The 23,391-nt window shown below is 41.3% G+C and overlaps 1 protein-coding gene across 5 annotated transcripts in view; it reads left to right on the forward strand.

Moving 5' to 3' along the window:
* Nucleotides 1-23,391, forward strand: part of vps13c (vacuolar protein sorting 13 homolog C) — a 106,573-nt gene that overhangs the window by 36,579 nt on the left and 46,603 nt on the right. For 4 of the 5 annotated variants that reach the window (XR_010931699.1, XM_067577652.1, XM_067598011.1 and 1 more), the window contains 21 exons: nucleotides 5,112-5,239; nucleotides 5,608-5,764; nucleotides 6,974-7,053; nucleotides 7,361-7,420; nucleotides 8,001-8,157; nucleotides 8,476-8,595; nucleotides 8,731-8,834; nucleotides 9,296-9,463; nucleotides 9,984-10,288; nucleotides 10,551-10,698; nucleotides 14,168-14,306; nucleotides 14,487-14,608; nucleotides 14,815-14,981; nucleotides 15,975-16,228; nucleotides 17,932-18,158; nucleotides 18,394-18,486; nucleotides 18,609-18,842; nucleotides 18,922-19,053; nucleotides 20,367-20,456; nucleotides 21,197-21,352; nucleotides 22,660-22,924. Coding sequence is in view for 4 of the 5 variants with exons in the window: in XM_067577652.1 (XP_067433753.1) it covers nucleotides 5,112-5,239; nucleotides 5,608-5,764; nucleotides 6,974-7,053; nucleotides 7,361-7,420; nucleotides 8,001-8,157; nucleotides 8,476-8,595; nucleotides 8,731-8,834; nucleotides 9,296-9,463; nucleotides 9,984-10,288; nucleotides 10,551-10,698; nucleotides 14,168-14,306; nucleotides 14,487-14,608; nucleotides 14,815-14,981; nucleotides 15,975-16,228; nucleotides 17,932-18,158; nucleotides 18,394-18,486; nucleotides 18,609-18,842; nucleotides 18,922-19,053; nucleotides 20,367-20,456; nucleotides 21,197-21,352; nucleotides 22,660-22,924 (3,306 nt within the window). In the remaining variant the exon portion in view is untranslated. The remainder of the gene's footprint in view (nucleotides 1-5,111; nucleotides 5,240-5,607; nucleotides 5,765-6,973; nucleotides 7,054-7,360; nucleotides 7,421-8,000; nucleotides 8,158-8,475; nucleotides 8,596-8,730; nucleotides 8,835-9,295; nucleotides 9,464-9,983; nucleotides 10,289-10,550; nucleotides 10,699-14,167; nucleotides 14,307-14,486; nucleotides 14,609-14,814; nucleotides 14,982-15,974; nucleotides 16,229-17,931; nucleotides 18,159-18,393; nucleotides 18,487-18,608; nucleotides 18,843-18,921; nucleotides 19,054-20,366; nucleotides 20,457-21,196; nucleotides 21,353-22,659; nucleotides 22,925-23,391) is intronic. The other variant, XM_067605165.1, reaches the window with a different exon arrangement.

The following is a 23,391-nucleotide window of genomic DNA, read 5'->3' on the forward strand; positions in this document are numbered from 1 at the left end:
ACTTATTGAGCAGAAATTTACTGAACTGCAGCCTGGACAGACTGAGTAACCGCACTGAAGACAGCACTAAAAGATTAACTGAAACAGAGAGCTGAGGGTGAATACTGCACATCTTCTCTGGAGGGCAGGGTTGCTAAACTGAAGCAGAGAGTTAAGACCTTAAGCAACCGAGCTGAGGGCCGCGAAAATAGGAGCTGCAGAGTTAACATACGAGTCATCGGTTTTGAAGAAGGTGCAGAAGGGAAGCAGGTAATCGGGTTTTTCCAGACACACTGGGACTGGAGACCAAATGGGGAACCATTAAGATCGACGGGACACAGAGCCCCCGGCCGCCAAAGAAAAACTATAACTGGCCTGTTATCATCAAACTGCACAGTTTCAATGACAGTCAAAGGTTTCTTACAGCGGTCAGGGAGAAAGGCAAGCTCGCCTACCAAGGCAGCAAGACATCCGCCAGGATCTGTCAGCCCAGGCAAGGGAGGCCAAGAACAGCTTCTCCAGAGAGGAGTGTGGTTCCAGATGTCACCTAGTCAGCTTATGCTTCACGTTTAACAGAGAGGAGTGCACCTTCAGAAGTCCACAGGAGGTGGACGACTTCCTGAGCAGGAGAATTTATAGAAGCATCTTTGTGTTTCTTTGTGTTTTTTTTCCTTATCACTGTTTTGGGTGAAAGTTGTGTAGAGTTTACTTGGCTCTGTGCAGGACTACTGATACACATTGTTAGATATTACTGTTTTAGCCAACAGTACCAATGTAGACGCTCAGTTACCATGTTTATCCCTTTTCCTTTTTCACTTACACACTTACTAACTTCACACTTAAATATAAACACTGAGAGATACATTATCTATTCGTCTCTGTTCATGTTGCTGTGATAAACTGCATTAACCAAACAATCCTCCCCGCAAACATCTGTTAATTTACTGCACCTCTCAGACAACAATTACAGACCTTAAAGTCATATGAACCCAAAATAAACTTAGATTCTGCTGTTATTTACATTCAATAAATGGATTAAAAGGATGCAGAAATAACTACATTGTGATGCCAATTTGTAAAACATTTGAATTCATGCTTTGTCTCTTTTCTGAAGGGAGTTCAGATTGATCAGAGCTATGCTAACACTGATGCTAACACTGATGCTAACACTGATGCTAACACTGATGCTAACACTGTGGCTGCTCCATCCACACTCAGTGTCATCTAAAGGCATAAATATGGAAGCGACATGTTTATACACAGATACTTACATACTGCAGAACTTTAAAATCATATAAACTCACTGGTATTTAAGATGTTTATTATTGAAGACAGCAGCTGAGGGCTGTGTGTGAATTTGGTTTTAGCTCCGGCTAAGTTAGTGAAGATAAATCCATTTTTTAATCCCAAAAGTTTACAAAATAAACTCCTCCCACCGGTAGCTCTGGACTAGAGCAGAATCTGGTGTGACTGGTGTGGTGGTCCAGTCTGTGTTTACTCCTCCAGAAATCAGCAGCAGCACCAACATGATCCGGACTCTCAGCAGCTGTCTGTCAGCAAGCCGCGGCTGAGTCTCTGGTCCATCCCAGCAATTCACACAGATTCTTTCCTCAAGTATTTTCAACTTGTGTGAATACGTCTTTGGCGTCTTTGCATTGACTTTGTACTCACCATGCAAAAACTTTGCTTTGCATTTGGTGTAAACACACTGTTAGCATCACTCGTCCCAGGACTCTTTATGCTATTGAATAGTTGTTATTAGGGCACGAAAGTGGCATTGAAAGTGCAAGGAACCAATTGTTTTTGTAGAGATCATTATTATTATTATTATTATTATTATTATTATTATTATTATTGTACGCCATTGCATTTTTGAGGGGCTTAGGATGCTCAAAAAGTCACGAAAATCAGTGCACATGTCAGAACTGTTCTGTAGTGATCAGGCGTAGCCAGCAGGCTCCATGATGCCTCCAAATGCAGGGCCGTTAAGTTGCTTGGATGTTCATGAAATTTGGTTGGAAGTCAGCCATCTTGGATTTCATGCATCAATTTTCATTTTACGAACACGGGCAAAAACTCATGAAACGTTGTTCAAACGGTTGGGCTTGGGTGTGGCATGTCGGCCCCCTAATTACTTTGAGCATTTTTGAGGTGCAAACTCAAAAACTCACAAAAATTTGCACATGCATCAGAAGTGGCGTAACTTGTTATCTGATGTGGGTCTTGGGGTTGGATGTGGCAAAATGGCTCAAAGGCACCCCCTAGAAATTTTCAAAGTCAAAGCCCCAACCTTTAAATTTGATGTATATGTAAATTTGGCAGATGTAACATTTTCAGACTTAACCTGAACACATCTACATGTAAAATATTTAGTCATAGTCATACCGACATCATCCAATTTACATTAAATTTACATGGTGTGTTCTACACATGATATACAGCAACATGGCGTATAATTAGTGGGTGTTCTCTAGCGCCACATAGTGGACACAGGAAGTGATAGTCATGTCCTACATGCAATGTCCAATATTCATGAAAATGTAGATCCATGTCAGTTGCCTTCTGGTAAATGTGTTGCTGCATTAGTATTTCACTTATGTAGTATTCCCTACATGCAACAGGAAGTGAAGCCTACATTACACAGTTTCTAAGAAGTCATCTCCAGCACCACATACCGCAGACAGGAAATAATATTTTACTTATTCACACAGTGTTAGATAATCCTGAAAATTCAGAGCCATATCAACAGACCTCCAGTAGTGATATCACGGCTGCTGCTCCGTCAAATACACGCGAAGTGCGAGGGCCCATTCATAGCTGGTTGAAGCTTTAGTTTGTTCTTGTTCTTTAGGGTTCTGTTCTGTACTGGGATCCGGTCCATCGTTTGGGGATGGACCCTCACTGACAGTTTTATTTGTTGTGTTATTTTCCATTTTACCGTGTGTGTGTGTTATGCTCTGGCCTTAATGTATTCAATTCGATTCAAATTTATTTATAATAAGCCAAATCACACCAAAAGTCATCTCGGGGGAACTTTTCACATAGAGCAGGTCTGGACTGAACTCTTTAATCTGCAGAGACCCAACAGTCCTCCATCAGCAGCAGGAAAAACTCCCCTTTAACCAGAAGAAACCTCAAGCAGAACCGGACTCTAGGTGGACGCCATCTGTCTTGACTGGTTGGGTTGAGAGAGAAAGAAAGAGGGGGGGGGGGGGGTTGGAGACACAGAGAGCAGAATAACAACAATAATAACAAAAACAATAATGATAATAGAGACGTGGCTAGCAGCAACAAGCAGCAGTAACAGCCGGGAAGGAAAAGCAAAGTCTCGGGCTGGATCCCGGGGTTTCCTGCGAGATGAGAAAGCACAAAAAACTCTGGGGAAGAAGCCAAGTTGCATTAATGGTAAATGAATGCATATAGATGGAGAGGAGGAGGAGAGAGGAGCTGTATATGACTACTAGATCTGCCACTGCCCTTTCTTTAATCTACATTGTGCTAGTGATCACCTATCAGTCCACATGTTGCACAAAGTGTAAAACACATAAACGCATAAATGACTTGAGATGATTTAAGTTAATGTGAAGGGCATTAATCATAACATCGAACGCCAGAAAATCCTGTCTTTCCTTAAAAAAAGAGAAATGTCAGATAGCCTTCCTCCAAGAAACCCAACTTTCAGATCTGGAACATATTAAATTAAGGAGGAGCTGGGTGGTCCAGCTGTTCTACTTCTCAGGGGGCAAGCTGCTCTCAAAACTTCTTGCCAGGTGGCTGGAGAACTTACCCACAACTCTCATAAACTCAGACCAGACAGACTTCGTTCATGGATGTCTGAATATTTGCAGTTTACTACTCAGAAGAAACAGAAGGCACTGACTGTCTCTCTAGATTCTAAGAAGACCCTCAGTAGGGTTGAGTGGGGCTACCTGATGTACTGGAGAGATTTGGGTTCGGGGTGGACTTCCTTAAGTGGATCCGAACCCTATAATTTATTTATATAAATTATAACAGCTATTGTCATAACTAATGGATGGCGCTCTGAACGTTTTCCTGTGATGAGAGGCGTCTGCCAGGAGTGCCCACTTAGCCCACTCATCTTTGCCTCAGCATTATCGCCATTAGTTGAAAATATATGGCTACATGATGGTGTAAGAGGAATAATGATGAGGAACACAGAACAGAAAATCGCCTTGTACACGGACGATATTCTTTTGTTTTTATCGTCAGTTCTGGCTATCCTGACAATTTTCAGTGAGTTTAGTATCATATCCGGCTACAGGATTAATTTTAGTAAATCTGAAGCGATGCCATTAGGGCCCCTGAATAACAGATATTTTGTACAATTTTCCTTTTAGTTGATCAGTTTCCAATTTCACATACCTGGGAATAAAAGCACCCCCATATTTGAAGGATCTGTGGAAACTTAACTTTGCCGCATTCTGTGCATCAGTTAAAAAAGACCTAAAGTGATGGCATGACCTACTAATGTCTTTGATTGATGAATATCCTCCCTCGACTTTTATATGTCCTACAGATGCTACCTCTGTACTTAGCCAGGAAAATCAACCACAAATTAGAAAAGGCATTTTCTAAATTTATTTGGCATGGCAGAAAACCTAAACAGAGGGTTAAAGTATTACAACTACAACACATATGGGTGGTCTTTCTATGCCTAATTTGGTATTTTACAACTGGTCCTGTCATGCAAGCCACATATGTCAGTGGCTACATACATATCTCAAGAGCGAGACTTGTATTGACTCCTGGCTTTGTTCTCCACTCTCCCAATGGATTCTGGTCACTTGTGATGCAAATTATAAAAGCACAGTGTTGTTATATACAACAGTATACTGTGGACTCTTTTGAAAAGCAGCTAAAAACCATCTGTTCAGACAGGCATTTAGTAGCATGTGGTATTTCATGTTTTAATGTCTGTTCCGCTTGTATATTTTATCTGGTGACTTTGTTCTATTGATTGTGATTTGATTGTAAGCACTTTGTGACTGGTGTCTGCGACAGGTGCTATATAAATAAACTTTGCTTGCTTGCTTACGTCTGAGTTCTGGTCCACAGCCTCATCTGGTTACTCTTTTATTGAGCCAATCACAAATGCTTTTTTGCCTCCTCAGAGAGGGCGGAGCTTGCTGAGCGACAGGTGGTGTCGTTACAGATGGGATCTGACAGTGTGTCGGCTGCCGCCAACGGAGGTCTGAGTGAAAACATCATCAATGTTCTGCTTAACTTTGAAATCAAAGAGGTACGAAATCTACAAATACTGTGATGAGTTTGATTATGTTGTAGAAGAACATCAGACTGTGTTGATGAAGCGTGTCCTGTGTGTTGACACAGAAAAGCCTGACCAGGGACAGGGGTCGCAAATTAGCCTTGGCTAGAAATCCTTTATGCAATACATTTGTTTCATGTTACTTTAACCTGTTACCATGTTTTTTTGCATCGTCCCTGACAAATACACTAATACATAAATAAATAAAAAATACAGTTGAAGTTGACCATGTATCTGCAGGCCTGTTCAGGATCCTTTCATCTGACTTTATGTTTGTCAGATTGCCTTTATTCCTCTAACATGGTGGCGTTCTGATTGTCTGAGTCTGTTTCCTCTACAAGGTGCTGCTGACGCTAAAGAAGCCCAGAGAGCAGAAAGAGTCACCTTTTCTGGTTTTCCACATTGCTCACCTGGGCATCGACACCAAAGTCAGGAAGTATGACATGTGTGCCACCACCTACATCAACAAGATCACCATGAAGTGCCTGGAGTTCAAAGGTCAGAGCCTCCCAACAGACCAACGATCAGGAAAACAATTCTGCCTCTGTGAATGATGGGTTGTTAAATTATATTGTTGTTTTCCTGAAAGCGTTCTTATGCTGTCTTACAATCTACAGTCCTCTGTCCCACAGAGTTTGTGATGGTTCCTACAGAGTTTGAGATGCTTCCTACAGAGTTTGTGATGGTTCCTACAGAGTTTGTGATGGTTCCTACAGAGTTTGTGATGCTTCCTACAGAGTTTGTGATGCTTCCTACAGAGTTTGTGATGCTTCCTACAGAGTTTGTGATGGTTCCTACAGAGTTTGTGATGGTTCCTACAGAGTTTGTGATGCTTCCTACAGAGTTTGTGATGCTTCCTACAGAGTTTGTGATGGTTCCTACAGAGTTTGTGATGGTTCCTACAGAGTTTGTGATGGTTCCTACAGAGTTTGTGATGGTTCCTACAGAGTTTGAGATGCTTCCTACAGAGTTTGACATGCTTCCTACAGAGTTTAAGATGGTTCCTACAGAGTTTGAGATGCTTCCTAAAGGGTTTTAGATGCTTCCTACAGAGTTTGTGATGGTTCCTACAGAGTTTTAGATGCTTCCTACAGAGTTTGTGATGGTTCCTACAGAGTTTGTGATGTATCCTACAGAGTTTTAGATGCTTCCTACAGAGTTTGAGATGCTTCCTACAGAGTTTGAGATGCTTCCTACAGAGTTTAAGATGGTTCCTACAGAGTTTGAGATGCTTCCTACAGAGTTTAGATGCTTCCTACAGAGTTTGTGATGGTTCCTACAGAGTTTAAGATGGTTCCTACAGAGTTTTAGATGCTTCCTACAGAGTTTGAGATGGTTCCTACAGAGTTTAAGATGGTTCCTACAGAGTTTTAGATGGTTCCTACAGAGTTTGAGATGGTTCCTACAGAGTTTAAGATGGTTCCTACAGAGTTTTAGATGCTTCCTACAGAGTTTGAGATGGTTCCTACAGAGTTTAAGATGGTTCCTACAGAGTTTAAGATGGTTCCTACAGAGTTTGAGATGGTTCCTACAGAGTTTGAGTTTTTCCTCTAGTAGTTGGTGATTTCTTGCAGGCCTTTCCAAACTGAGGATGACTCACTGGCTCAGCTTCTACTTGGCCTGCCTGTAGAGGTTCATATCTCCACTCACAGAGTTTGTGAGTGTTGTGAGTGTTTGTGAGTTTGTAATGATTTCGTCTTGTTTCAGACTCGAGTGGAGAGCCACTGTGTCTCATCAGCTCTTCAGTGGAATCTGGAGCTGAGCTGCTCAAAGTACAATACTTCAAGGTGATGACATCACTAAATTACATTTTATCTGATTATCTGTTTAGGCTCCTAGGTATATAATCAATGATCCAGAAGCAGATAATAAAATGTCAAACAGAAGATCTGATCAATATTTTTAACTGTCTTCTTTAATTCTACAATCTTTTGGCTTTTTGATAGTTTTTCTTTGTATTCTGCTGTTTGATTCAAACCATTTTAATGGATAAGTCTGTGTGAAATCCATGCAGTTGTTTTTAAATCTGCTCAGGGTCACATGACTCTGTGTCTGACCAAAATAACTTAAGAAGTGAAATGATTGCGTCCTCAGGCCGACCGCTCTGGACCAAACTTTTCCACCGTCTACAAGAACACTGAGCAGATGATCAATGTGAGTAATCAACATCAACAGCTTCCAGTTTATTGTAACACATACATACACAGTTCACACCTGCAGGTCATCAGTTCATGTGTTGTTACTGATGCTGCATCCTCACAAGTTCTCTAATCATGCCTATTAAAGTCTGTGGTGTTAAAACATTATTTACTTTGGCTCCATCTGGTGGTCAGATGAACAGCATCACTGTATCAGGCAGCAGTGCAGGAAGAGATTAATTAGGTAATGCTGTAATTTCACACTGTAATTTGGTACTTATTATAGAGAAAATAGGAATTCTCTTTAAAGAAGAGCTTAATTTAAACCCAAATAATTAATTATCATTTAACAATCAAAACTTTATTCTCTATATATGGTAAGTTTAATTAATTTGAAATATATGTACAAATTTAATTGTTATAATTTCATATTTTTGCTGGTTTAATGACTCTTTAAATTTCGTGCACCAACTGAACCCTGAAAACTGTATAATTGGTGTCAAACTAGAGTTAATTCCAGGAAATCATTCTTAATTTACAGGCCCGTAAGATGAAGCATTTAAGAATGTTACTGAACTCTCTCTGTCCGTCTCCAGGTGACTTTCACCTCTCTTGACCTCATGCTCCACACTGAGGCTCTACTGTCAGCCATCAACTTCCTGTCAGCAGCGCTGTTGTCTGGCAGCGTTTCGTCTCCGGAGAAAGAGATCAGACTTAAGACAGATGACAGCAAGACGTTGTCCACCAAATCCAGTCAGTACAACAGACATGTTCTGTCTGTCGGCTCAGAAACAAAGCATGTTAACAAACTGAAATATATGGTATCATTGCAGAATCTAACTTGAATAACTCAAAGATTGTACCAATGAGGTTCTTGACAAATTTCCAACAACACTAATGCTCAAGTTAATTCTGTGGAAATATACCTGTATATTAAAAAAAATAACAATGACCATAAAATTAATCCCAGTTGCTCAAACAGCCGAGTGTCAGTGAAATAAAACTAAATTATAACATTCCCCTCAACACATTAACTAAACCTGAACTTGTCTTTAATGTGTCTCCTATCAGCTGCCCTTGTGTCACCTGCAGACAGTGAGGTCATCGACTTAAAGGTGATGATGACGCTGGGAGCCTTCAATGTCCTGGTGTGCGACCAGAGCTGCAACATGGCCGACATCAAGATCCAAGGTACCCAATAACAGCTTATTTACACCAACCAGAGACCTGGTACAGTGTCACCTACACCTGATGACATCATTCAGTCATAATTTCAAGGTTTCATATAGAAGTTGGTTGATATGAGTTATTTGATGTGTCCTTCAGGTATTAATGGCTCTTTGCTGATGCAAGGACCACAAACTCATTTATCAGCCCGTCTGAGAGATTTCATGGTTCTCAACATTGATCCCAAAAGCATCCACAAGAAGGTCAGTCAGTCAGCCGTCTTATGTGTTCATGTTGACTCTGATAGAGATCCACTGTAATAAAAAGTAACCTGCGTTCTGACCCAGCTTTTACTTTTACCAGCTCGTTGGCCTGCCTTCCATCTTTCCATCTCGCTCTCTCACTTACTGATATCCAGGCTGCTGATTTTTATCCTTCATGGACAGATTTTCATTGTTGAATTTACTGCATGTTGATGTTCTGTTGATCTGCTGTGAGCTGATGTTTTTTATTTATTTGTTCTGAAGCAGGTTTTACCAGGAGTCAGTGTCTGTGAAGGGTTAGGGGGGTCGGGGAGTTGGTATTTTATGTATTTGATATATTTGTTTTATTTTGAAGCAGGTTTTAACAGTTCTGCTCAGCGTTGCGTTGTGAATCTTCACTGTGACGAGTTGTCCTTCAGAACGATCAGTGGTCATTAAACTCTGATGTTTCTGTCCTTCAGGCCATCTCCATCGTGGGCGACGAGGTATTCAGTTTCACCATGAGTCTGACTCCCAACGCCACCGAGGGCGCCGGCTACGCCGACACTTCCAAAACCGACGGCAGAGTGAAGCTGAATGTGGGCTGCATCCAGGTGGTCTACCTGCACAAGTTCGTCATGTCTCTGCTGGTGAGTTTCAGAGCTGAGAGTCCAACTTCAATTCTTCCTCCTTTATTATTACTGAATCAGGGTCAGTTCAGTTTTCTATTCTGTTCTTTACTGTCAGAGTCAAGTAAGTTTGATTTTACTGCAGAAAAACATTCCTACTTTGCTTTTTAGTTTAGTTGTAGTTTGAGGTTCTAATAAAGGGTCCAGTTTGAGTTTATGTGATTATGTACATTTAGAGCAGGTGTGTTGTTTGGTTTGTAACAGATTTTATTAAAACAAATTCTAAATTTATTTAAAGTTATTTACACGTTTACATTATTTAAGTTTAAAAATAGACAAAATTTGATTTTTTAACTTTTTTGTAAAAAAAAAAAAAAAAAGTATCATTATTTTATTATTAATTAGTTTTTGGTTATCAACAGTTTTCATGCAGATTTAAATAAAATCTTATCTTTTGTCATACACAGTGATAATAGTCTTAAATTGATATTTTGTTTTGTCAGTACAGTAATTTTATATTTGTTTATTTCATTTCATTTAGAACTTCACCAACAACTTCCAGATGGCTAAAGGAGCTCTGAGCGCCGCAACGGCTCAGGCGGCAGAGAAGGCGGCGTCCAGCGTTCGGGACTTCGCTCAGAAGAGCTTCCGTCTGTCCATGGACATCAAACTGAAGGCGCCGCTCATCATCATCCCCCAGTCGTCCACCTCCCATGATGCCCTGATAATGGACCTGGGTCTGATCACGGTGGGAAACAGCTTCGTGCTGCTGCCTGTCGACGGATGCCCGCTGCCGGCCGTCATCGACAACATGGACGTCCAGCTGACGCAGCTCAAACTCTCCAGGTCAGTTGATCACGAAGACTCAAAGATTTGAAACAACAGAAAGACGACGACAGATGTTAAGAGGCTTCTTCTCTGCATGTGACCAACAGTTACCTGTTTTATGAACATAGCATCACCTGCACATCAAGACTAGTGAAGCAACTAACAGAACGTTGTTTCTTTGTATTCTTCATGTAACCAAAATTTATGTTAAGTTATGCTGTCTGGTCACAGTACAGACTGGCTCATTGGATTTAAAGTCTGGTTTGCTGTTGTTCATCAGGACCTGTATGGACCCGGCATCGAGCCGGCCCAGCAACGAGCTCCTGGAACCGGTCAACCTGCACCTGAGCATCAACAGGAACCTGGCAGCGTCCTGGTACAGGAAGATGGCTGCCGTGGAGATCGATGGTGATCTAAAGCCCATGAAGGTAAGTACTAGTGATCTATGTACATCCGATTTAAAGACAGGATTATTTATTTCACAATAAAGCATCAACAAAGTGCTACATCAGAGAACAAAGCCTCCTTGTTTTCTAACGATGATTTGATTAAATAAGTGTCAGTTTATTGAGAATCTTATCTGATCAGTCAACTTGATCCAAAGTCGAGATTCAAAGGTCGCTTTCTCCAGCAACAGTCCTGCACTTTGGCTCCACAGCAGTTAACGCGACTCCAAAAAGTCTTACCGTTTTCTCTCAGGTAATGTTACATCCAGCATCGGCACAGTAAAGCAAACAGATCAGCCCAGAGCTCCACGGTTAAATAATGTGTAATTGATCAGTAGGAGGTTTAACTTTTTCCCAGCCACGGTGAGAAGCAGCTCGGGGAGACGCGCCAGGTGGAGGTGGTGGCTGCATTAAATTAACATTTATTTTGTTGTTGTAGCCTATGTGCTCAGCTTGCAAAGTTTGTGAAGAGTTCATTCTGCTGACTAAAATTTAAGATCAATTCAAATTTGCTGTTGCCCAGTTGAAGCACCTGTGCAACAGAGGGCACTGTTGTATAGAGAACAGCATCGTCTGCATACAGATGAATTGTACTGTTTCTAACATTTTCTCCTAAGTCATTTATAAAATTTGTGAATGAAAGTGGTCCTAGAATGGAACCCTGTGGCACACCTTTGTTAAAACTCCTAAAACTGGGCATATAGCCATCAGCCACAACAGCTTGACTTCTACAACTGAGATAATTTGCCAACCAATTACACAGTTTCTCATGAAATATAATAGATTCCAGGCGTTTCAAAAGAATGATTATCAACAGTATCAAAAGCCTTAGATAAATCAATAAAAATGGTGTCTTTATCTAATGTTCTAGCAAGACATTTGATGCTGTCGTCACAGTACTCTGCCCTGCTATAAATCCTGATTGATATGACTTTAAAATGGATTGTTAAGATAAAAGTGTTCTCACCTGATCATTTACTGGTTTCCCAAACACTTCAGCTTGACATGATACTTAATAAATTGTTGGATAATTATGTAGCTCATTGGACTGATCCCCTTTATGTAATAGTAAGATGTAGGCTGTCTTCCAAATGTCAGGGATGCTTCCACAGTCACATTAAAAATACAAGTTAATGCTAATAATAAAAGACTCCACTCTAACTGATCAGCCCCAGTGGAGTTTTTTGGATTAATAGACCAAAGAGCATTAAACACTTCAAGATTTGTAAAAGGCTTCAGTGAAAAGGTCTGAGTGCCTAATTTGTTTGCCCGGTAAGGTGCACTATAATCAGAGACAGAGGGAAGAAATCAAGCATTTTTAAATAAATAACCTGAAGAAATAAATGCATGAACCTTGAACTATTTCACTGGGTTAAGATGAAATAGGACTATGTGATAATGTTTTATCCATTTTCCCCCCAAAAATGCTGGGTTTCTTTTTCTGTCAGATAGTGCAGAGACATAAAATGATGATTTAGCATTTGAAGAACAGTGAGACGTGTTACGTTGTTCACGAAAATATTGTCAATCAGAGGATGATTTAGTTGTTTGAACATCTCTTTCATGTAACATTTCAGCAATTTCAGAACAAAACCAAGAATTGTTCCTGTTTTTGCCCATCTAAGAATATACATGAATAAACTTAAATATGCAAGTACACTATAACCTGCAAACTCGTATTTACAACTTCATAATGATGCAGTGATGTGCAGTGCACACAGAGGCTGTATATGTAAATCATTCAAATCTACTGAAACAAATGTTAACAAGCTTGTTTTTTCATTATGTGTTGAAGATGAGTTAAAGAGAGTCCAGCCATTGAACAAACAGCTGGCAGTCTCTGGTTGAGAACGTCTGCTAAATGTAAATACAGGAGACGTGGAATGAACTGCTTGCTGTATAAATTGCTGCATCTTTGACATCTAACTAGGTCTGTCAAACTACTCGTTCACATTTCAAAACTAGTTCTGAATTTTCATAGCTGGATATCAAATCAAATAAAACATCCAACACACCTGCAGGTGCAGAGGGTGAGCAATAAGACCCAATAACTAGAAGCTTTCCAGTAGTATTAGTAGTAGTAGTTGTATTGTCTAGTAGTAGACAAACACTTACAGCCAATAGTTCAAAACATTTTGGCTTAGATACAGAGGTAACGACAGACAGATAAACAACTTTTCACAAAAATGGCAACGCCTCCCTCTTAGTAGGCCGATCACAAAACACTATAGACAAGTTAGTTTAGTATAAACACTCTAAAAACACTATAGACAAGTTAGTTTAGTATAAACACTCTAAAAACACTATAGACAAGTTAGTTTAGTATAAACACTCTAAAAACACTATAGACAAGTTAGTTTAGTATAAACACTCTAAAAACACTATAGTTGTCAAGACAAATATCAGCATCTTTGTTTGGCAACTTTGTTTCAGAAAACACAAAGATGTCAGGGTCACTTTGTTGTGCTCAGACTTCAGTATAGTCCATTGTGGATATAATACTATGCACATTCACATGAGCTATTCCCATGTCCTTGTGATGCAAGGAGTCTTTGATTTGCCTCCTTCTGTGGCAACAGTCTGAATCATGATCATGATGGTTTTTAAAATCAACACTCCTGTCATTAGTCCAGTGACAGTCAGGCTGGCTATCACTCATTACTACTGGAATAATAAAACCGTGGAGAGTCTCATAAAAACGGGTCTTACTCAGGACTCATGGGCTGTAGGGAGAGCTAGTAGCATTAACAGGAGGCGGAGAGGTCACTGGGGGCAAACAGGGGTGATCAGTGAGCGATGAGTAGTCCAGAGCTGTTATGGAGCTCTCTCTCTCTCTCTCTCTCAACCAACCGGTCAAAGCAGATGGCCGCCCACCAAGAGCCGGGTTCTGCTTGAGGTTTCTACCCGTTAAAGGGGAGTTTTTCCTTCCCGCTGTCGCCAAGTGCTGCTCATGGGGGAATTGTTGGGTCTCTATAAGTTAAAGAGTTTGGTCTTGACCTGCTCTATGTGAAAAGTGCCTTGAGATGACTTCTGTTGTGATATGGCGCTATATAAATAAAAATTGATTGATTGATTGATTGAATTGATCCGGTCAACATGTAGACCATCAGTTTGTTCTGACAACAGTCTTCTTCTGTTGTGTTAAAGTGTAGCATCACTAGTCCTCAGTAATTTAGTTACATCATTTTGTGTCTGTAGTGAACTGAAAGCCAGAGTCTCTGTAGACATTCCCATTAGGATATAGGTTTGGGCCAGGCTAGCAGTTTCTCCCTGTTTCCAGTTTGTTTGCTAAGCTAGGTTAATCATGTCCTGGACCTGTGTATGTGCTGGACGTGCAGAGGAAACTGACATCCATCTGAACACAGGAAAGGGTTTACCGAAATGTTCCTTTAACCTCTCAGAGTGTGTAGAGGTCTCAGGAATAACTGCTGTGTCTGTGCTCGGCCTGTAGGTGTCACTGAGCCAGGATGACCTGAAGATGCTGCTGAGGATCCTGATGGAGAACCTGGGAGAGGCCGGCAGCCTGGAGCCCAGCACCCCAAAACAAGAGAGCAACCTGCAGCTCCGAGCGTCCGGAGGCCCCCAGACAGGTCTGAACGGGGTTATATACAGTATATATAAATACTCTGTATGTTGCTTTAGTTTCTCTTCTTCTGCTGATTAGAGGAATTTAGATTATTTTGTTTTCTTGATTCTTGATTCTTTTCTGTTCTTCGTTCCAGCAGACAGAAATATTTTTGTTGGTGTTGTTCTGTGTTTTGTGTGTTCAGATAATATTGGGAAGCCAAGTGTAACCAGTGATGAAGAGGAGGACGAAGCTCCGGAGACCCTGAAGTTTAACTTCAACATCGAGTCTCTTGGACTGGTTCTGTACAGAAACGACCCCAAACAGGTCGGTGACCACATGAAGGAGTGCTGCTGATGACGAACAAGCTGCTTCACTTCAACTCTGATTCAAAGTCATGTGACTGAAATATTGTGTTGTAACTACAACTGATGGATAAACCTTACAAAAACAGAATGATCCTTTAAAGTTCAGTTGTCACTCAGGTTTCATTACAGAATTTTTAAAATGGATCTTGTTGGTGTTTCCTCCAGCAGTCCGACCCCCAGCATCAGGAGAGCCTCCGCCTGGGCGAGTTGGCCCTCCACCTCCTGAAGACTTCAGGGAAGATCCTGACCAGCGGCCGGCTGGAGGTGAACACCGTCCTGACAGCCTGCACGCTGGACGACCTGAGGACCGGCATGGATCGGGTAACCTCACGGTGAGTTACATGACCTCAGGTGTCTGGAGTTTGGCCATGTTAGACATGCTGATCGTTTCAGGCTTCATCTATTCAACCAATGAAATTATATTTGATCATAATTTATTGTAGGTTTTTCAGGGAGGAAACGTCCAGAAGACGGGTTAAACTTTAAACTTCCTTTGGTTGAACGTTAGTTTTTTTGCAGGTTAATTGTAAACACAAAATTACCAAAATATCAAAACTCTGTAAAATGTTATTAAATGCTTCAGAGGAATTAAAACACACAGAATACTTCCACTTTGACCTGAATTATTATACTATTTATATGTTGAATAATTTTAAAACAAAAACTACTAATTTAATTGAGTTAAAAAATTCTTTCTTTTTGTTGTTTTGTATGTTGTTTAAAATATTTCTGTTATTTGGTGATAAGCTGAATGTGTATTATACAAACATAATATACATTCACAGTACTTACAGAAAAGAAATAACATATAACTTACATCACAAACATAAACATAACTATACAAATTACAACAGACAAACTACATATATACACTTATACAAACATACATACATGTACATACATGTCAAGTACTACATGTAACTGTAATACAAAAACAAATCACTTCTACAGCAATTTCAATTAAATATGTTCTGCAGAAGGAACTAAATTAAAAAGATAATATTAAGTTACGATATTATAGAATAATCACAGCTCTGTGTCATGATGACCTTTTCCTGTAAATTGTAATGTTTGAGAGATAATATGAACGAGCTCCAATCCAGCTTTTTTGGAGCATCATATATGTAAAGTTTGTCAGCAGTATTCAATAACAGCTTCTGATCATCTTGACACCCACAAATAATAATGCGAGGATAGAAGTTTGTTCAGATCACCAGTTTGCCACCTGCTGCCTGTTATCAATCACTGTACCGATCAGTGAACCTGTTGTGTGAACTCACAGCCGATGTGCTCTGCGGTGTTGTTATGCTCTCTTGTGTGTTCAGGATGGTTGGCCGGCGAGACGAGCAGAGTTCAGAGGTGATGATCGATGTGACGTACCGGCAGAGCGGCGAGGAGAGGGAGGTGGTGGCTGTGCTGCAGAAACTCTACCTGTGTGCCAGCGTGGAGTTCCTGATGGCCGTCGCAGATTTCTTCCTCCAGGCTTTGCCGCAGACTCAGACTGTGACTGCCGCTTCAGCGCCAAGTGACAGGCTGCCGCTGAGACTCACAACCGACCTGCGAAGTGACACCAAGACCGGTGAGACCGAGACTCAGGCCATATAACTAACCCAGATGGAGGCAGGGTCTACCTTCATCTAACAATAAGAACATTAAACTAAGCAGACAACAAAGAATTGATTTAAGAACAGTAAATAAGCATCAATTAACACTGCCGTGTATTAAAAACTGAGCCAGTCTAGAACTGTAGAGAAAACCCGACCCCCCTGACCTTTAACCTTTATAAAAACATCATTAATCTAATGAATTCAAGAATTCAAGAATCTTGACTTGTTTGTCAAATTTTAAAGCTGGATCGAAGATGACACCAAGATTTCTGGCTTTGGCATGAAGGTTTTGGGCCAGAAGTGCTGAGTGATTAGCTAAACCCCCAGTGGGGTTGGAGGGACCAAATAAGACTTTGTCTATCTTACTAGCATTTAATTGAAGACGGATTTTTGCCATCCAGTACTTCACATGCTGGAGGCAGTCATGGTGGGACCTAACTGTTACTATTATTATCACCGGGTTCTAATGGGAGGTTTAGCTGAGTGTCATCTGCATCGCAATGGAAGGAGACATTTTGTGTTTGGAAGATTAGATTAAATCCTACACATTAATCCTGTCTGTCTTGTAAACTCAATGAAAACTCTACTGCTGCTCCCACTTGAGTTCCTGAACTCCGGTCTTCCTGAGTTCTTCCTTCATAATTTGTCTTTATTGATCATACTTAGTATAATCTATGTTCGCATGCATAATAGTCTGCTCAGCCAGCTGGAAAAAATATGTGCATATATCAGTATTCACATGGGCAATATGGACATCTGCTGCGTGCAGTAGTTAGGCCGAGCCACGACTTCATTACACAGCACAGCGAAGTAAAATAAGTAGTTCACCTGTTGGAGGTGTGCTGGTTGTCTGCAGCTCTTCATCAAACATCATCATCACTGTGGCTGTTTCTGCTTGTACTCTTCCTCCCTGCGTTGTTTCTAACTGATCCGCTGAACAAAGAGCTCCACATAGGAACACGTTTTTACTTCCTGTAAATTCTTCAGTCTCCCATAAGTTAGTCATTTAAAAGCTTTTAATTTGAAGCATTAAAGCAGGAAATGTTTGGTTTGCAATGACGATAAAGTTACACGATTCTGACATGTAAAGCTGGCCAATCAGAACAGAGTGGGCTCATCGTGAGGCGGGCCTTAAAGAGACAGTGTAAGAGAAACTGTGTATACTGAGGGGCTGCATAAAGGGTCAGTATAAGATATATAAGGAGCTTTTTTTAACTGTGAATCTACTCTAGTTAAGTCCAAAAATAAAAATTTAGAGCTGAAATGAGCATAATAGGTCCTCTATAAGAAAAAGCCACACGATAGAAGTAAATTTTGATTATTACTGATCAAGACTTCCAACAATTGATTTGAAACAGTTTTCTGTAGGATGTTTGATATAAAGGGAAGCTTAGACATTGGTCTATTGTTGCTATACTCAGAGGGATCAGAACCAGGTTTTTTGAGAAGTGGCTGGACAACAGCAGTCTTGAATAATTGGGAACACATCCGGAAAACAAAGAACTGTTGATGATTGAAAGCAGGCGTGGTATAGAGGGGGAGAATAAAAGAAAGACATTTTTAAGTCCGTGTGCCCGGCAGAACTGAGCCCAAATCTTTAGGGAGTGTCCTAATAACAAATAATAGCAAACTAGTAAAAGATAACATACATTTCAAACTTTGTCTTGTCTCTCAGCCTTCATGGTGAGGACTCGTCTCCGTGCGGTGGTGGTGGACCCGGAGGTGGTGTTTGTGGCCAGCCTGATGAAAGCCGATGCCCCCGCCCTGGTGGTGTCCTTCCAGTGTGACTTCACACTGCAGGCCGAGGACGACTGCACCCAGAACATGAGGGCCAACCTGCGGGAGCTGAAAGTCCTGGCATGCCCCTTCATCCGCAACAAGCAGGACACGGCGGTCACCACCGTAAGATCACACGTAAAACGATAAATGAATATCAAAACATAGAAATAACAACTGAACCAAACTTTCTGAAGAAATGTTCTACATGTATTTTATTTATACTCAAACATGTTACAGGACGTCCACAATAATGTTCTACTATATGTTTTGTTATTATATATTGTCAACATATCTTCAGCTGACACAGTTCTGAGCTGCTGTATGAAACTGCTGCTGCTCTTTGACTCCTGTCCAACAGGTGTTGAGGCCTTGCTCAGTTGTCTTGGAAACCAAAACCCACCCCAACCAACCACTGAGGGGCTCTGTGATGGTAGAGGAAGTCATTGTTAAGGTGCTTTAATCGTTTAACCCAACTATTCATAAAAAATATTCATAGATCAACAAACAAATAACATGTTACAATGATTATAGGTTTTTCCCAGTGTCAGTGAACTCACCAGCGTGTCTCTGCAGATCTCTCCCTTCATCCTCAACACACTGATGACAATAACGGCCGCCATGACAACGAAACAGCGGGACGAGCAGAGCCCGGAGTCGAAGCTGGATGTCAGTGACCTCTGGTCCGTCATGAACGTCTACACTGGTAACTACTGGTTCCTGGGAGTGGACCAAGCCACCGAGGTCACAGAGAGCTTCAGAGACCACGACGGACGCAACGAGGGAGAGAGCTTCGCCGCTGAGATCAAGGTATAGAAGGCTTTTATTTTGAAACTTTAGATTGATCAGATGAATTGTTTCCTGTTGACAAGGTGTTGTTCTCTATCAGGTGGTCCAGGTGACGCTGGAGTCCGGTTTGGGTCATCGGACAGTCCCGCTGCTGCTGGCCGAGTCCTCCTTTGACGGATCGGCCAAAAACTGGTCATCTCTGCTGCAGCTGAGAGCCGATATGACGCTGGAGGTGTGAACCACAACCGGACTCACCAAAACCTGACACACCTGAACCCGTTCACACCTGAGCCTGTTCACACCTGAACCAGACACACCTGAACCAGTTCACACCTAAACCTGTTCACACCTGAACACACCTGAACCCATTCACACCTGAACCTGTTCACCTTAACCCGTTCACACCTGAACCAGTTCACACCTGAACCTGTTCACACCTGAACCTGTTCACACCTGAACCAGACACACCTGAACCCGTTCACACCTGAACCCGTTCACACCTAAACCCGCTCACACCTGAACCAGACACACCTAAACCCGTTCACACCTGAACCCGTTCACACCTGAACCCGTTCACACCTGAACCAGGGGTGTTGGCTGGAATTTAGAGAGCACATTTCATACAGAAAGCAACACATTGTGCTTCATAAGGACAAGAGCAATACAATTATAGAGACATGAAAACAAGCACATATATCATCATACATAAAGAAAACATTCGCTTGTATACATGGACGCAATTAAAACACAACAGTGCTCAGTGAACTCAGCAGCCATATTTCTCCGTTCTGTATTTCTCTGTTTTGCATCTTCAGGCTAGGCTAACCCTTTGTTGCTAACTTTGGAGCTAACCTCCTTCACTTTTCCAGCACTTGGGGAACAACAGACGTGACTTTTTAGCATTTATTAACTGTTACACTGTAGTCTGTGCTGTACATTTACTGCCAGACTGACAACTTACTGCTAACCTTTTCCTCTGCTCCGCTCACATCCACCATCACTTTCCTGCTGCTCGCTCGCTCACACTTACTATGCAAACATATTACGCAATGCTCTATTCCTTAACCGAGTTACGCTACCAATAGTTTCCTCGGTAACAACACAGACGTTGACTCATGTATCGGAACAGGGAGTACCTACCAAACACACATGTCCTTACTTTTTGTGCTAAGTTTATATCCATTTTTTTCCTCACAATAACTGACTAGCTAGCATTTGACATTGTAACCCCGTCAACTGAGGAACTGACAGAGACCTGTCAGCCAGTAAGACATGAATATTTCCACGTATTCTCCTGTAAACCCTCTCTCATTGGTCTTGCCTCCGTTCCGTACGCTAAAGATACAAAATTATAACACCATCGTCTTCTTTAGTGACAAATGGCAAAAGTGGAGAATTATTTGGGGCCAAAGAAAAAATCTTCGGGGCTACAGCCCGGTTGCCCAGACCAGGCAACGCCCACGGCCTGAACCTGACACACCTGAACCTGTTCACACCTGAGCAGTACTGGTTGGTAGTTTAATGCTGACTGCTGTGTGCCTGCAGGTGAACTACTTTAATGAGGTCCATGCTGTCTGGGAGCCTCTGATCGAACGAGTTGATGGTGGCAGACGCAGATGGAACCTGGAGCTGGAGGTAAGGTTTCCTCTGTGTTTGTTAGCAGCAAATGTGTCGTGTCCAGTAAATCTATAAAAGTAAATTTATATCTATCCTATCAATCCTCAACAGACGTTTGACTGTTACACATCATATATCCACACAATAAAATGTAGGATTTCAGTCCAGTGTCCATACATGACTGAGAAGACATGACTTCTCTTCCCCTTCATTAAAACATAAACTACCACAGGAACTGTCCTCGACCTGCATTTAACATGTGACACATGTCAATAAGACAGCCCAACAATATTCGGGGCCTTCAGCAACTGCGGGTGAACCTCTTGTGCTTTGTCACTGTGGAGCTCCTTAACCTTTGGCCTCAGTGCCAGAGAGAGGAACACAGTTAATAACCACAGTCCAGGTTACATTTGTCCTCCCCACTAAGAGGAGTCTGCATTAAACCCTGTTTGCCTCCACAAACCCCAGAAAGTCCTTCTCTGTGTCCATGTACTCCTCCCCACACCTGAGGTTTCATCAGCGATGCTGCAGTCCTTCTGGCCTCCTGATACCTGTCACATTATAGCATCTTGAGGACATTTAAGACTCACTTTCACACTGTCTGACAGGTTAGAGTCTCAGGTTCACCTGCATGTCACTCAGGTACGGGTGTATGAGTAAAGTCCGGTCAGTGGATTTAAACCCCGGATATTCTTGCTGCGAGGTGCCAGTTCACTAACGTACTACTTTAATTATTGTTGCTGTGTTTGCTCCTCCAGATGAAGAACAACCCGGTCCAGGACAAGAGTCCTGTTCATGGAGATGACTTTGTCATTCTTCCTGAACCTCAGACAGCCATCAACATCTGCTCCAAAGACACCATGAACATCACCATCTCCCAGTGCAGCCTAAACGTCTTCCACAACCTCGCTAAGGTACAACACGTTATAACATCTCCAATCAGGCTTTCCCTGAAATTGTGTCTTACATTATTCATAATCAACCGCTATCTATCTATCTATCTATCTATCTATGTATATATATATATATTTTTTTTTATTTTTTATTTTTTTTTTTTATTTTATTTGGTTTTACAAACACAGAAAAACAACAACAGATAATGACGGTAATGGCATGACAAAAACCGTGACTTAAAAAAACAAAAAACAAAAAGACAAATAAATGGAAATTATACAATAACCTTGTATATACAAATCTGACTAAATGGATACAAAGGAGCGGTTAAGGTTGCAGGTAATGAGACCTCAAGGTGCATCTAAGTCTTAACTGGTGATGATTCTTACATCACACATTAGATGCAGAAGATGAAGAACAGTTTAGAGTTTAAGGAGCAGTAGGCAGCTGGATGTTTTCTTTAACATAAACTAAGAAAGCGTTCCATATTTTATAAAATTTATTCATGGAACCTCTCAGAGAATATTTTATTTTCTCTAATTTAATAAAAACAGTAGGTCATGAAGCCATTGTATAAAACTGGGTGAAAAAGAATCAGTCTTTGGGCGAGAAACATGGCAAAGGCAATACAATGTGCCTTTGCTTTTGAAATGGAAAGTGCAGGCAATGAAACACCAAAAATGGCCAGCAGGGGGCATGGATGAACTGATTTACCAAGACAGATGGGATTTAATGAGAAGATTTTCAGACAGAAGTCTTTAATTTTGCTGCATGACCGGAGCATGTGAGCATGAGTGGCTGAGGTTGATGTGCAGCGGTTGCATGTGGGTTTCACCTCAGGAAACAGTTTTGACAATTTTTGATTTGTCCAGTAACTGTGGTGAAGTATTCTACATTGCATAAAACAATGATGGATGCAAACAGAGGAAGTGTGGACTCTTTCTAAAATAGAACGCCAAAGACTATCTGAAAAACATGTATTTAGATCTGTTTCCTAATCAGCTTTCAAAGGCATAAGACTGAAATTTTGATTTTGTATGAGCTTATTATATATGATAGAAATTATGCCTTTGAAAGATGAAGGGTGCTCTAAGATAGAATCTCAAGAATTACATGGTGGTTGGGCAGGGAACTGAGGGAGCATCTGATTCGTAGGTAGCGAAAGAAATTGTTTTTAGATCATTTAAAATTTTCACAAAGATCGCTAAATGAGGAAAAAAATGCCATCAGAAAAGAGATCAGCAAATGACTTTATGCCCATGTTATGCCATTTAGCAAAGGTTTTTACATTAACATTTCTAATATGTCATTGCTGTGTTTCGATCAGGCGTTCTCTGAGGGCACAGCCTCCACCTTCGACTACTCTCTAAAGGAGAAAGCTCCCTTCACCATCCGAAATGCTCTGGGGATCCCCCTCATCGTGCAGCACAGCGCCAACCTGAGGCCAGTGGGCTCACCTGCTCAGGGAAAACTGCATGAACTGTCAGTAGACCAGAGTATGGACCTGGAATACTCCATGTTCAAAACGTCGTCCCGCAGCAAACTGTCGGCCCTGCAGCGGCAAGAGAGCTGCCTGTTCAACCTGAGCATCGGTCAGAACGCATCACATTCACTGCATTGTCACTTATTTAGATGGTTCTATATACCTGTTTATACAGGTGTTAAGAAAAGGTGTTAAGAACATGTTAATGAGAAACGACCTGGTATTGATAACCTGAATGGAAAGCTATTGAGGATGGCAGTGAACCATATTGCCCCACTCCCGCCAGTGTTACTTCCTGTTTAATGGTTAATGTTCTTTCTCAAACAGAGAATGTGGTCAGTAGTCTGACGTAATCCATCACCATAGCATCCAGATTCTAGCGTATTGACGATGTATTGGAATGGTGGTGACATCATTGCCTAACCTGTCCATTAGCTATATAGACTAGGTAACATGTCAGTTCTACAAGGGTACAAAAGCATGCATTGCACCCACAGCTTAATATTTTTACACCCTCAGTTGAAATTTGAATAATAAATGCCAAGCGCAGAGGTGCACGGACGGTGTGGGCGTCTC

This window comes from Thunnus thynnus, chromosome 1, assembly GCF_963924715.1.
Source record: "Thunnus thynnus chromosome 1, fThuThy2.1, whole genome shotgun sequence".
NCBI classification, from domain to species: Eukaryota; Metazoa; Chordata; class Actinopteri; order Scombriformes; family Scombridae; genus Thunnus; species Thunnus thynnus.